This window comes from Lepidothrix coronata, unplaced genomic scaffold (genome assembly GCF_001604755.1).
Source record: "Lepidothrix coronata isolate B3197 unplaced genomic scaffold, Lepidothrix_coronata-1.0 Scaffold64, whole genome shotgun sequence".
In the NCBI taxonomy this organism is placed as follows: domain Eukaryota; kingdom Metazoa; phylum Chordata; class Aves; order Passeriformes; family Pipridae; genus Lepidothrix; species Lepidothrix coronata.
In genome coordinates this window covers 3,912,087-3,927,211 of record NW_016690244.1, presented here as the reverse complement: position 1 = coordinate 3,927,211, position 15,125 = coordinate 3,912,087, and the positions used below count along the sequence as shown (strand labels likewise).

At 49.8% G+C, this 15,125-nt stretch overlaps 1 protein-coding gene across 1 annotated transcript; it reads left to right on the top strand.

Annotated features, from left to right (window-relative positions):
- Positions 1-342: 342 nt before the first annotated feature.
- Positions 343-6,720, top strand: FAM198A (family with sequence similarity 198 member A). Its single transcript, XM_017817926.1, has 5 exons — positions 343-382; positions 480-1,147; positions 4,757-4,879; positions 5,162-5,265; positions 5,845-6,720. The coding sequence occupies exons 1-5, from the start codon at positions 343-345 to the stop codon at positions 6,053-6,055; spliced, it is 1,146 nt and encodes a 381-aa protein (XP_017673415.1). The 3' UTR covers positions 6,056-6,720.
- Positions 6,721-15,125: the final 8,405 nt, after the last annotated feature.

Genomic DNA, 15,125 nt, shown 5'->3' with positions numbered 1-15,125 from the left:
TTTTTTTTTTTTTCCCCATTTCTTCAGTCTTTAAAGCAAAATATTTGGCCATGAAGAATTCATTGCCCATAAAGAGATCCTGTACATCAGCACTGCAGACATGCACCCTCTGTGGTGGGTCAGCCTTTGCTCTAACTGCAGATAATTTCTGGCACAAATCATGGCACCAGCCATACCCCTCCTGCTACAGTGCCATGAAGGCAGTGAGTGCTTGGGGAACACCTTTCCCAGGGATCAACACAAGCAGAGAGGCTGCTTCTCCAAAGCAAACGCTATTGAGGACTCTCCTGGACTAACACTCCAGTACCACTCTACCTTTCTCTCCCTGCAGGCCCAGCGACCATGGCGAAGGTTGGGGATGAAGCTCTCAGCCCCAGCAGCTGTTGGGGTGCTGCTGGCCCTGGCCCTGCTGGCACTCATCCACCTGCCCCCACCACCGGACCACTCCCCACTCCCACTGCCAGCCTCGTCCCCCCCAGGTCCCCCATGGGAGGTGGCTGACCCGCTATCTGGAGGACAAGCCCGCAGAGAAAGGCTCCCTGTACCCCTCACTCGCTCACGGCGGGACCAGCCCCCTGGCCGGGGCAGGAGGCGGCGCCGGGGTGTGGAGAGGGAAACTCCCCTGTGGCTCTCTGAGGATGACCTCCAGAAGATGCAGCTGCTGGCCAGTGGGCAGGTGGTCTCCAAGACCCGCATACCTGCCCATGGGCAAGTCATGCGAGTGGGGCTGCAGCTCGTGGGAGATGCCAAAGGGAATGTCTTGCCAGCCAGCCCAGAGAGGGACTGCCAGGATGGGCGCTGTGGGCTCATCAAGCGCCCCGGGGACCTCTATGAGGTGCTGGCCTTCCACCTGGACAGGGTGCTGGGGCTGAACCGCAGCCTGCCCGCTGTGGCCCGGCGCTTCACCAGCCACCTCCTGCCCTACAGCTACACCGACGGCTCCCTGCGCCCCATCATCTGGTGGGCTCCTGACCTCCAGCACCTGGAGGATGCCAACAACGACCAGAATTCCTGTGCCTTGGGGTGGCTGCAGTATCAGGATATGCTGCAGCCCCACAGACTGACGTTGATGGCTGGGGATGCCCCCTGCTCCAGAATCCCACACGGCGAGTGGAGCCGCCTGGCCCTCTTTGACTTTCTTCTCCAGGTAGGGCTGCAGTGATGGAGACCACCTGTCCCACCAGCTGTGCCACCTGGGTCCCCCTGCATCTGAACCTTTATTGTCTGGCCATGGATTCCTTCTCCTCTGCGGGGTCACATAGGCTGTGGTGTCTCTTGGGATGTATTTTCACTCATCAGCTAAGGCTGAGCAGCAGAGCTTTGTGCAGAAGCACTTTGGCCTGAGTATGGTCCGTGCTTGGGACTTGCAGGGGAAATACAGGCAGGTTTTGGATGTGGTGAGTCCACTCTCACGTGGGTGAGCTTTCTGCCATTGTGGCTTTGCTTTGTGCAGTGGCTTGGGGCATCCCTAGGGACATCCCTAGGGCCATCCCTAGGGCATCCCTAGGGACCAGCAGCATTTTCTGCCTCAGCCCCATCAGATCCAACTCCAGGGATGCGCTGCTGGCACTGGAAATGAGGAGCCCTGCCCCTTTGAACAGCACTGATTTCCTCCTCCTCTGCATTAGTAGCACTTAATCTCCCATCTGGAAAATCATACCCTGCTGCTACAAGGGATTACAACAGCGTCCCAGAGAGTTATCAGTTCTTGGAGGGCAGCTGTAAGGAGGTGAAAGTGATTTCTATGGGAAGAAAATGCCTGTTTAGGCACCTTGGGGCTGGAGCTTTGGTTATCAGATAAGGGGAAACTGCCTGAAAGGTCAAGTATTAAAATAAAAAAAGAAAGAAGTGAAGAAAGAAAAAACACAAACTAAATGTGTTCTCATTTTTCTCTCTCTTTTTGTTCTTGTTGCTGGTTTGTTTTTTTTTTTCTCAAATCCTGACCATTAATCTTTATAACCTTGAACTAGGACTGGCAGAGGCAGAGCAGTCCTGGCTGGGCTTGGAAATATTTTAGCTGAAACAGCCAGAGAAATGAGAAGATTAACCAACCTCCTTCCCTTCCCCAGGCCAAAATGCTGCTGAGTGCAGTGGAAAGGCCGAGTCTCCGGGAGAAAGTATGTGGTTCTAAGGAGAGTTTTCCTTGGAGGGCTGGAGCAGTGCAGTGATAAATCCAAAGCTTTCCTCAATAATTCCAATGGGATTCTCCCACGCAAAAAGTCATGTAAAGGTAAAGAGTCTGCAGGATATTGTAGAAGTGAAATAGCGTCATTCAGAAATGGCTTTAGCCTCTCACAGCCCTTGCTGGGGACAGAGAGGCTGTGAGATTTGAGACCTATTGTACATTGGCATGAGAATCTTGGTAGTTTTCCTCAATTACCCTTAAAATTGGGCTTCTTCTATGTTGATTTCTCTTGGTGTTTGCCATAAGGGAACCTCCCTCTACATGCAGAATTTTACTGAGGGCAAAATGCTGAGCCTGGTGGAAATGGCAAAGTTGCTGATGGCTTTGTCCTGCACTTTAAAGAGGGCCAAAACCAAATCACCTCTGAAGCCCTGCAGCCACATCCCTTCCCTGGAGCACCCTCTTCTGGACTGGGGAAAAGCAAGGAAATTTTCCCAGGCTGAGGAAACCATCCCAGGCTGAATCATGACTAGAAGGACCTACTGGACCCAAGGGGATGCCCTGGGGTGGCCATAGGACCAAAGAGGGGCTGAAGGCAAGCTTCTCACGGGGTTTGAGCTTGGACAGGAGTGTGGCTCGTGTACTTGTGTTCCAGCAATAAGACCTATTTTGATCTTATGCATTAGAGCCATTTAGGCTCTGGCAAGAAGAAATTAATATAAACAATCAGGAGAGGGTCAGGGGGAAAGAGGGCTTGTCAGCGTGTCAGTGGCAATCTCAGCATCCCCACAGCCATCTGGTCCCTCTCCTGGGGCTCCATTTGTTCACCAGGTCCACCTCCACCTGACATCTCTGCATGTCCAGCACCAATCCACTCTGGTTTCATAGGTGCTTGTGGGCGGGTGAGTAGAGCTCTGAGCCCCTTTAATGTATCTGTAAATCATCTCAGGCTGTCTTCACCTTCTGTGCAGCCTGGAAGACAACATAGCAGGTGAGAGAAACCGATGTGCTGAGCTTTCCAGTAGGCAGACATAGGAGGTGTGTGGAGGAAATGTAATATTTTCTTCCATTTCAATGAGTTTTATGTCAAAATGCTCAAACACTTTTAACTGGAGTGCCTCTCAATGGAGAAATGCTGACCCAAGTGTTTCATTAAACCTCAGGAAACAGAAGGGTTTGTTAAGGGGCTCCAGCGTGGGACTAATCCTGCTTTGCAAAGGGTTACAAATATAATGGCCACAGAAATCACAATTTGTGTTTCCTGCAGCATCTTCTCCAGTGCTTGGTCAGTATTTGGGTTCAGGCTGAACTCTCTCAAAGCACAGCCTGTAACTGACAAGTGCTAATTAGCAGGGTGAAGGGAATAGGCGGCCACTGTGGGTCACTTGGCTTCTGTCTAGTCATCACTCATAGATCACTCCAGGCTTACATGAGACCTCTTGGGTCTTACCCTACTGCAGCCCTCCTGGTGGCTCCAGGAGCCTCATTGCACCCTGAGCTCTGCCTCCTGGGTTGGCACCAGCAACACCAAGTCAGTGAGTCAGACATTTTAATGCTTCTACCAGAAAATATATTTATTTTCTATATATTTATATACTTTTGGTTTATACTTAAAGGAGTGTATGCAAACAGGCCTCCGGAGCTGGAGGTGGTGAGCCAGCTCCCCTACACGGCTGTGGCAACACGCAGCCATGGGGAGGACTATTGATAGGCAACGAGACCCTGTCTGCCCCACAAACCACCACAGAGGCTGTGCCAGCTGCTTCTGACAAAGCTGAGGAAGCTTCGTGAATACCAAGGCAGGGTTACTGAAAACAGGTCTGACAGAGATTTATGTCTTTTAAAAGTCCTTCATTCCTCTGAGGGTGTGGTTGAAACACTGGAAGTTGCCAAGGAGCAGTGGGGTTTCTGCAGGGAACTGGGGTGGGAAGCAGGAGGTTTAACAGGCTCAAAACACAAAGCCTTAGCAGCACCTGCAAATAATTAACCAGAAGTGTAGCTAAAACAAGTCACTGTGGCCCAACTTAAACGTCAGGCATGCTCTGTGAATGCACAGATCACTTTTTCCCTTGCCAATACTTTTCCATTCATCTTTCCATTGAGAGCTGCTCAAGTTACCATAGGGATGGATGAAAGAGTGTGTATGTCACAGGAGCCAGAGGAAACCATCATCCAGAACACCAAGACGCGGAAAAAATTGTCTTTCTGAGGATTCAAACCCTAGGTTTCCTTGGGTGCTTTTCTTGCTTTTGGTTTTGGGTGGTTTTTTTTACATTCATGGCCATGTATGTCTTCCCTTGGTTTCAGCTGGAAACACAACACACTCACTCTGTGAAAATATGGAGTGTGGAGGTACCAGGCACAGAATGTATCTGAACTCCATCAGGAAAGCCTGTCACCATCACCTTTGTCATCACCTTCTTCAAGCCAAGGGAGTTTTGCAAGCCAGCTAAGCTTCTTCATGCTTCCCCACCTCTCACTCTCTCACTGGTGTATACCATCTTTTCCCTTTTCAAGTCTGCTGAGAATACCTAGAAATGTTTTATTTTCCTCTGAGCAGGAAAAGTTCACATCAGGACCTCCCCATCCTGGGCATATGTCCCTGCTAAGGTTCCCAAATGTCTCCTGCAGGTTCATGACCGCCTGGACCGCTACTGCTGTGGGTTTCAGCCTGATCCCTCTGAGCCCTGCATGGAGGAGATGCTCCACGAGAAGTGCCGGAACCCAGAAGAGCTGGTCCTGGTCCACATCCTGGTATGTCCCCCTCTCCAGAGGCTACTCTGGCGCTAAGATAAAGGTAGCTGGGAGGCGCTGGGAGGGACTTGCAGGGCTGAGGTGGTAGCAAAGAGAGCACAAGTCCCATGGTGATGCTGGGTCCATGGTGGGAGGTGTGCCGGGCACGGGGAAACCTGGACTTGGGCATCTGCTGTCTCTCAGATACTCTCAGGCTTTCTCACTGCGTTAAAAAGCAGCCTACACCCACAAACTGGTGTCTCTCTGCAGTAAGTGAACTTCTCCTTCCCATCCTGCTGGCAGGTCCGGAGGAGCGCGCCATCCCGCCTGGTGTTCATCGACAACGCGGGCAGGCCACAGCACCCTGAGGAGAAGCTCAACTTCAGGCTCCTTCAAGGCATAGACAGGTAGGAATGTGCACCTTCCTGGAGGCAAGTCCTGGGCAAGGGCTGAGCTGGCATGTGTGGGATGGCCAGCAGCCCTGTGTGCACACCTTCGTGCCGCTCCTGGCCACCCTGGTTGGGCACCCCTGTGAAGCAGGGCCACCTCCCACCCAGAGCAGGGTGGGTGGGCAGTCTCACAAAAATGTCCCATGTGCCCCTGCCATGAAACTAGCTCTTTATTCTGCTCTGGATGACTGATGGCAGGCTCCAAAGCCTATTTCCCCTCTTTAATTGGCAGCTGCACAAAAATAATGAATAATCAGGTATTTCAGCATTTCTTGCGTCGTTGCCTGTGAGGCATTTTGGCATGCTATAGGCCTTTTGATTTGGAATTTGTTTGGATCTGTTTCTGATGGAGCTATCCTCCACGCTCACCATGGGCAGAGCTTTAAGCAGGAGGCTCCTCATCCTGTGTTCCTCTGGGTGGGCATGCATTTTTTCCTGAAGCATCTTTGCTCAAGTGCCCTGCTGCTTCCCTCCTACCTGCCCAGAGTTCCCTGTGTAACCCCTTCCCTCCTTGTCTCTTCTGCTCCTCCTCTGCAGCTTTCCAGCGGCGGCAGTGGCCACGCTGCGATCAGGCAGACTGCAGAGCCTGCTGCTGGAGTCACTCCGTGTGGACCGGGAGCTCTGGGAGAGCCAGGGCGGTGCCAAGGGCCTGATACCCCTGCTTCAGACCATTGACAGGCGGGCACGGATCCTGCTCAGGTACATCCGAGAGCACAACCTGACAGTGTTCGAGGACTTGCCATGGTGAACTGACCTCCAGTCAGCACAGAGTTCCTGCCTGGCAAATCCCAACAGCAACAGATGTACCTCACGCCCTCAGCATGGGTGATATGAGACTGCTTGGCTCTCCACAAGGTGTTTCCCTCCACCTTGTAGAATGCTCTGGAAAAGCAGATGGGATCACAGGGAGTAGGAAAGACAAGGAGGAGATGTCTCCTGAGACAATCCACAACTGCTTGAGAAAGGCAACAGTCATCAAGTCATGGTCTCAGCATGGATTTTCAAAGGAGGGGCATATCCATGAGATTTTTGAGTGCCTTCTTCACACATACACACACACACACGTGCACGCACACAAACACACACACACACAGCTACTATAAAAACTGGAGGCTCGGACAACTGAACATGGACTCTGGTAAGGGTTAAAAAGCAGTGGAAGAAGTCACTGACAGCCTTTCCATGCTTGTACTGGACTTTTTGATGATGCTTTCCGAAACATCCCAGTCAGAGAGGCAAGGGGAAACCAGCGGTGAACTTTCTAAGTGGATTAAGCAGGGACAAGATGCTAGAGCTGAGTTCTGCCTGGCACTCCCATGGAGGGGATCATGTGTGCTTGGGAGCACGTGTAAGCCACTGCTTGAAGCTGGGGCTAGGCAGGACCTGGGTCTGCAGGAGCACTGGACAGCAACAGCCTTCACATAGCCCATGGTACCATCCCTGGCGAGCGCCATGTGCCATGTGCCGTGTGCCATGTGCCTTGTGCCATGCCTCAGCAGGCCTGGGCTGCTGCCAGGGTGCATTCTTGATTTGAAGATTCAAATCTCTTGCTCACTCTTTCCCTTTGCCATCAGGGGATTAAAAGGCAAAACTCCCACGGTTGTGTTTAGCACTCCTGACTGCTCCCTTGGGCACGGCTGTGCGAAACTCTTTCCAAGGCTTGCAGAAATATGTTTTAACAAAAATGCCAGGCTATTTCAGCAGAAGGCAATCGAGTGCAAAACTCTTTCTGAGCATGCTGGCACCTCCGGCAGAGCCCATCCTGCTCCTGTCATCCCAGCAGCCCACCGTGATGAGGCCCAGCAGCATCCCAGCCAGGCAGGTCTTCAAGTGTCAGGGCTGATAGATAACCCAAAAGCAAAAAGAATAGGAGGAAAAAAGATACAGGGATGGGCTCTATCACTCCCCACAGTGTGTTTCCCAGCTGAGGCATGCAGTCAGTGTTTGCTTGCCAGGAGCTGCCAGTTCCTGGCCTGTGGGCCAAAGGTTTGCCACCAGGACAAGGCTTTTTAAAGGGGCCTCAGGGAGCAGCCCTCCATTTTTCCAGCCCTACAGGCAGAGGCTCCATGCTTGAGGCACCCCAAATCAAATGTGCCTTTGGGAAGCCTCAGTGAGACTGGTGCGGGCACCCATGCAGAGCTGCTGTCCCATTGCCATAGCTTTGGAGAACATGGCCACCCACGTAGCAGGGGAAGAAAAGGCAGGTGTTGATGCCTTCCCCACCCCATGCCTCTTAACATCATGTTAGTTTGAGAGGCTGCAAGGGGATGCTTTAACACCCATGCTGATAAGCGCAAGCAATTACCTTTTTCCCCCTTTTTCCTCTTGCTGAAGAGAAGATGAAGTGAGGTGTGGGTGACATGAATCAACAAGCACGAGTGCTCTCAGGAAGCGTCAGCACTCAGCATTGCAGGCACATCAGCATCCAAAGTGCCATCAGCATCTTCCTGGAGTCCTGCCCTCCAATTAGCCAGGGAAAGCCTTTCCCCCGGCACTCTCTCCACCCCATGAGTTATCATCCCATTTGCCATGCCATGGGATGTATGACTGTCACGGAAGCCTTGCTAAAGCCTGAATTGTGGAGATTTATTATTGGTAGGTGAGCTCAGCTTGCAAGCATGGAGGAGAGTGAAATAATTCAACCTGGTTCCTACGAAAAGCCATGCCCAGGCACGGCTATATAAGAGTAGAGGATACTAAATGTAACATAATTAAATCCAAAAAATATGCTGTGAAAAGCTGTGAGGTAAAAAGAGAGTTAGGGTGTGCAGCATTAGTCATAGCCTTGTTTTTTCTCATTAAAATGAGAAATTTCATTAAAAGATAGGTTTTCATCCCATGTAATCCAAGTTCTCAGTGAGAACTGAGAGGAAGGTGGGGCTCTGTGCAGTGGCCAAAGCTTGTGGACTTTGCTGTGCTGGAACAGCAGCTTTTGCCTTGCTCGTGGTTGCATCTTCTCAACCTTAACATTGCACAGGGTAGTGGGGATTTTTCTGGGGGTTTTTTTGCATTTCCTTAGTTTTAATGTGAGTTTGTACACATATGGGTACATCTGTAAGCAGTGATGCATGTGAATAAAAATCACTCGTGATTTAACAAAGAGCCATGTATGGATAAATGAGAGAACCAAAAGCCGTGATCTTGCTGAGACTGATCATTAATCTTCTTTAATTTGTCATTTGTTCCATGGGCTTGCCTATGTAACCAGCACAGGCTCTGAACTGTGGTAATGGCTGTTCAGAGGAATCTCATGGCTTACATCAGCCATATAGTGTTTGGTTCAGTTTGCTCCTGTGTCATATTTCCTATGATAAACTTATTTTCATGGTTATAACTATTTTATAGTTATAAATATTCACTTGGGACCATGCTTGACAAACAAGATTTCATCTGAGCAGTGATCCTGATTTAACCAAATTTTACCGGATATTATTATGGATGCTGTTGGGATGTGGTAACAAAAAAAAAAGGACATGGTCCAAGCTGGCTGCAGCACTGGGGCAGGATGGCTTTGACTTTAAGAAGGCAGCAGCAGCTAAGCAAGGGAAAAAGCAGTGGAGAAACAAGGGCTTCTTGAAGGAGGGCATTCCTGCAGCACCCTCATGCTCACCCTTGGCACCACAGGAACGTGCTCTGAGAATAGCCTTTGAGAGCACGGGCATGCACCTTCCCAGAGCTTCACCAGTAAGGAACTGTTTCATGCTACAGTGATCCAAGTGACATGATCTGTGTTTAACAGATCTCTGGCTGTGCACAGCACTTCAGCTGGCAGAAAATAGGGCTGGGGGATGGAAGGCAGGGGTCAAGCTGGCTCCCATCTGCTGGACACGCACACATGTGTGCATGCCAACACACACTGTTTCACTACTCCTATTCAGTCCCCAAAGTTGTTGACCCCCAGTCATCCCCCAGCAGCCTGCTACAGCGCTTTGCTGGCCCCACCCTCCATAAACTAAATACCTTTTTGCTGCATTTAAGGGCTATTTCTTGAGCTGCCCATTGTGGCCACAGGACACTAAATAGTCTTTGCAGCAGGCCTGCATGGACCTCACAGAGCAGCCTGAGCTTTCATTGAACCCACCCATTGGCCAGGGGTGGCACCAGTGGGGTGGCACTCGGGGGTGATGTGACGACCCACCCTTGTGCTGCCTTCCCCTTAAGGGTGGGTTATTACAGGTGGCACTCAGAGACCCCAGAAGATGCTTGGCAAAATCCTCCCAAGCATCCCTGTGCCACGCAAAGGAAGCGTGGGCTGACTGCTGCCTGAAAGGCAAGAGCTAGCAAGTAAATCCAAATTTATTGCTAAATAACTGGATATAAAAATAATCTGGCTTTTAGAAAGCAATTTATTTATGCTTTCAGTACTTACTTAAATATTTATGCGGAAAAGGAAAAAAAAAGTCTGCTCTGACACAGGACTATTGTTGTAGCAACGGCCTTTAAGATAAATGGAAGTAAATTAGCCTGATGTTTTATTTACATCCAGCGAAGCAGTAGATAAACTCTCCTTGTGATGCATTTTCTTCATTAGCTGGGCGAACGCCTAAGGTACAGCTTTTGACATTGTTTCTTCCATGTGGTTAGACAAACAGTTTATCAAAAGAGTATAAAATTGTCAGGAAAAGGAGCAGATTAATGGGCAGTAAAGTGAAGATCATTGAATTTATGATACAAGTAGCAGTATCACTGGAGCTTAAGAAATGGCTTATTAGATAACCGACATGTATCTCCACACAGAAGCGCTGAGCCCCCTGGATCTGTGGCACTGTCAGTGGCTGCTTCCCAAATCCCAGTGCGGGAGTCCCCCCACTCTGAAGCTTCACCTCCCTCCTCCTTCCCTTTCCTTAGGTCTGGGTTTGTGCTGTAACTCTCTAATTGGAGCTTGTGAACATACAATTTCCTCCCAATTAAAAACCCCTAAGACTTTTAATGGCTTCAGGGATTACAACCTTGTCTTCATGTCTGAGCTGCTGTAACTATTTCCGCAACATATTTTGTCAATTTTGGCTGCTTTTACAGCAGTGATAATCATACCTATATCAACAACAATAATGTATAGGTCTTACGATTCTTTGCAAAAAAACCTCCCCGCATTAGCAGCTTATGGATCCCATATGGCTCCTGCAGCAATTACCTTTGGAATGATAATTAGCTGTCAGATAAGGCAAATGGGAAAAAGGATATGGGAAACCTGGGAGAAAATGTTCCTGGAGATAGTAGAGGGGCTGTGCTTGTGGGTGCCTGACATCTCTGCCCTGCCAGGCATGAGCTCAGGTTTTCAAGCTTCGGAAGAGGGATTTGGGTGCAAGGACGACCAAGAAACACGAGTTTAGCCGGTGCCATGAATCTCGGTCTCCAAGAGCTGTCTCCAGCAGGTGGCATTGTCTCGACAGGCTGTCTTTTCCCCATGCTTGCCAAGGGCGTCTTAAAAGTTTCATCTCCGGACCAGCAGATTTCAAGCTGCTAAAGCATCATTAATTCCCTAATTCCCTTGCAGCCTAATCCGCCCAGCTGTACTTCATATCCCTCCGGCAGCACTACCTTTTCCCCTCTGTTATTCCTTTTCCAATGAAAATCTAGATTTACAGAAGCAGAGCATTGCTCCAAGCTGGGAGCAAGAAAGAGAGGGATGAACGGTGGCTGCTTGGAGAATGAAATGCCACAGCACCCAGAATCTGCCCACCCAAGTGTGGACCCCTGTGCACAGCACCCACAGGATTTCTGGATTGAAGACCTCAAATGGTGATCATGTTTCCAAGAACCTGTCCTCTAGAGATATTTTGGATACCTGCTGTTTTGGTAGGATTGTCCCTGTTCAGAAAAACTCATAAACTTCAGGATTTTTGAATAGGCCCTGCAGTCGTCCCTGGGATGGATTTTAAAATGATACATCTCTCAGAGCTGTGTGCTGCCAACCAGCAGATAACACAAATCCAACCATGCTTTGGGGCTTTGAAATCCTCTGGTTTGTAAGCAAGGCAAACCAAAGACAGGAACAGCCTCTCCCAAACAGGAGGAGTTTTCCATCCAAAACTATCACCATGTGGTCCTTGGGGATTTCCCTGGGTTTTACTGTTTCACTCCTGACTGAAGGATCAGCCTCATTTTTTCTCCTTTTCTGAGTTGAGCCAGGTTTTATTCCCCTCAGTCATCATCTAATCCAAGAGATGATGCAGGTGCAAAGGAGTTTCTTGCATCTGGCACCCTGTGCTCGTGCCGCATGTACGGGGTGGCGAGGTGATGCATGTCCCTCCAACTTCTGAATGAAGCTTGGGTTTGGATGCCACGTGAGTTTTTTTCCCCTTCTCAGTTCCTGTCCAAGTTCCACGTTAAGCAATCAGACTTACCATTTTACTTCCTTTTGGGATGGGAGGCTGTAATTTGTGACACCTGTGCATCATCAGGCAGAAGAGGGGCTCATGCAGCAGGAGAGATGAGGAGGAGGAAGGACTGAGACTTTCCTTTAAATCCATGACTTTTCTTGACCAATACCAGGAACTAATATTTCAGTCCATAGGGGTATTAACTCAGCTTATAGGTTGCCTGGCCTTTCCCTGGCTGTCTGGAGGAGGCAGCATGTGGTGATACCTTCAGAAAGTACTTGAAAGGGATGGATGAGGATTTTTCCCACTGGTTGCTTAGCCTTGGGAAAGCAAAGAGAAACCCTCCAAGTATGGCAGTCCAGTCCTGTCCTCACCCAGTTCAGCCAGATGAACATGGGTGGGTTTCAAACCAGGTATAGGGAAGAGCCCAAGGAAAGCCTGAGTCCTCACTCTGCATGGAAATGGAACATTTCAATGGATGTGCCCTTGCGGGGGTATTTCCCCAGTGAGAGGTGAGCACGACTCCACTGTGCTGCTGGCCAGGCTTTCTGCTCAAGCAGGTATGGGACCACCTCTTCCAGGCCTGCTTCTCAAGTGAGTTTTGCTCCACTGGATTTAATTTTTGGCCATATCCAAGCAGGGATGGAGTTTTTATTGAGGATGAGGCAAGTAGATATAGTGGCACAGCCTACACTGCAGATGTTGCTGTATTCTTGCATGTTTTTGATTTTAATTGCCCATTCTGGCAGCATCAGGGAAGGCTTGGAGTAAGAAAAGCATCTCCCAGGGCTCTTTATGTACATAAACAGTTGGAGGTTTACTGCCTTGACCTTCCCTGAAACAAGTTCTTGGCTCCTCTGAGTTAAATCATGGGGAAAAAAACCCAGATCCATTAAGCTGAGCTGCAGATTTGGGCTTCTAGGCAGCGTATCTAGGTGCCAACAAGATACCAGGAGGCTGAGATTTGCCACAATTGGGACAAATCTTTTTTAATGGTTTTTGTTCATTTCATTAGGGTCTGCCAGCTCTGTTCCTTGCCTACAGTAAATATTCTGGGAGCAGGGAAATGGTGATAATATTCAATTTAAGGCACTTCAGCATGGTTTCCTTGATTTGGAGTGAGGGGGAGAGGTGGGGCAAAACATATGCACAGAATGGACTGCTTAGGTCAGACACTTCCTGCTTTATCTTCTGAGCGAGAAACCTGGCATCACATGCAAAGACCCATAATCAGGTGTTCAGGAAGAGTTTATCCTGCCCACTTGAGTTGAAGTTGTATGCTCAGGATGCAGAGATCAAAGGTCTCTTTTGCTGCACTGATGGCCAGAGCAATTTGCTGAGGAGCTTTAATTGGAGGGATAAGATGGCGTAGCTTTTGCACTGCTTCTTCCTTACCTCAGATAAAAGAGACGAAGGTCTCCGGGACCTTAAGCAACACTAACTGATCTCAGAAAATTTAAATGTGCAGACACATGCCTGTAGCACATGGAGACAGGAGACCCAGAAGCCTGCTTTCCTCCACTGGCAAAGCCAGGGGTGTTGGCACAGGTAAGCTGTGCACTGCCACAGACAGCTGGAAGCCTCTGCAGGGTGCTGCAGCTGGTGCACAGGCTGAGCAGCCCTCTTCGTCTCAACCCCACCACGGAGGCCTGAGAAAGGACCTTCTCTGCAAACATAAATTTGTAGACTCCTTTTTTACCCCTACATGTAGGAACTATATGGAGGGTCACCCTAAGTTGGAGACTCCTGGTGTGCCTTCAGCCCATCCTAACTAGTCCCAGCACCAAGAAAAGTGATTTCTGTGGTGGGGTTGAACTAAAGCACACACATCACATGGGATGACATCACAGAATGGATTGTGCTGGAAGGGACATTAAAGGGACATTCCAAACCCCCTGCCATGGGCATGGACACCTTCCACTAGACCAGGTTGCTCCGAGCCCCATCCAGCCTGTTGCTGAACACTTCCAGGGATGGGGCACCCACAACTTCTCTGGGCAACCTGTTCCAGTGCCTCATTACCCTCACAGTAAAGAATTTCTTCCTGATATCTAATCTAAACTTGCACTGTGTCAGTTTGAAGCCATTCCCCCTTGTCCTATCACTACATGTCCTTGTAAGAAATCCCTCTCCAGTCTTCTTCCAGCTGGTTCCTTACTGGCAAAGCAAACAGCAGAAGGGGAGCCATTGCTTACTGTCCCTGTCCACTTGCCAGGGACTTCAAGCCTTGGGCTGGAGAGCATTCAGGACTGATTTCAACCCAGCCTCCTGCCTATGCTTCTTGCTGAATGGCTGGTTTCAGAGCAGAGCTGGTGGCTGAAGTGAGGATGAAGTGGAAGGGCTGATGCCAGTCAACTAGGGAGGCTTTGCCTACAGAAAAGTGCTGGCAAGGGGGCTCGGTGCTCCTGACTTAGGGAGGAGGCTCTGGGAGCTGGCCAGGCATAGGCATTTCACCTCTTCCATGCCAGAAACAGCCAGAAAGCCATTGCTCATCCAGCACGACTCACCTCCAGCGCTGAGCCGAGAAGGCACTGCAGGGCAGGTTGGGGCAGGATGCCTTGGCAGAACAAGACCAGCTGACCCGCCCAGACACTTTGCTGTGGTCCCAAGGCTTAAGAAGTAGCTTTAGGAAACCTTTTGACTGCCATTCCACAGCTGTTGTTATTCATGGTCGAACCTAATCAAACATGGGTGTTCCTGAACAAACTGCATTTAACACTGCAAAGACATGGGTTCAGGACAGCTTGGAGAGACCACTGGGCAAGAAATGCAGCCTCCCTGATCAGCTTTGACTAAGCCAGAGGCAAACAACAACCATGGAGGGGTGAAGTCAGCCACCATGGTCATGTCCAGGGTTTTACAAGGAGAGCACACAACTCCTGGGGGAGATGAGGTCTGCTGAGCTACCTCCCAGGCAATGCTGGGGCCAGCCCTGTTTCACAGTAACGTTTTGGGGCACATGGTGTCACCAGCTCCCATGTCACCGAAGTTCCCCATAGGCTCTGTGGAGATGCTGGCACCATATGGGAGTCCTGTACTTCAACTACGCTCAAATAAGCTTTTGGTATCAGCAATGAGGTGATATATTTCCTGCTTTCTTCCTCCATGAAGGTGGGATTAGGACATCAGAAAGTCCTGCTACTTAATCTTCCTTTTTAAGGGACTTGGAGAAAGAAAGGTATGAAAGAAGAGGGAAGAATAGAGCTCTGAGAGCGGGAAGCCTGTGTGAGCAGACATGCAAGAAGAAAGCATCAGAAAAACATGTCTCAGCTTATCATTTGTGGTCTCAAGGTATCCTCAGAGATCCAACTTTCCCTAGGAAAAGCTGGTATTTTTAGCACAAGATAAAGGCCCTGAGTTAAAGGCCTCTGCTGTGGTCTCTGCAGTGATGAGAATCCCCTCCACTGCCAGGCAAAACCCTGCCCCCTGCTCTGCCTGCAGCCAAAATCACATCGCCCTGACCACAGGCTGTGACACCTTCACCTCAGCAGGACC

What these genes read in the sequence shown, in the direction of transcription:
- FAM198A (XM_017817926.1), top strand. Translation starts at nt 343, where the DNA reads ATGGCGAAGGTTGGGGATGAAGCTCTCAGCCCCAGCAGCT. An exon ending in TGGTCCTGGTCCACATCCTG is followed by an intron (nt 4,880 to 5,161) that starts GTATGTCCCCCT and finishes TCCTGCTGGCAG; the next exon opens with GTCCGGAGGAGCGCGCCATC. An exon ending in CTCCTTCAAGGCATAGACAG is followed by an intron (nt 5,266 to 5,844) that starts GTAGGAATGTGC and finishes CCTCCTCTGCAG; the next exon opens with CTTTCCAGCGGCGGCAGTGG.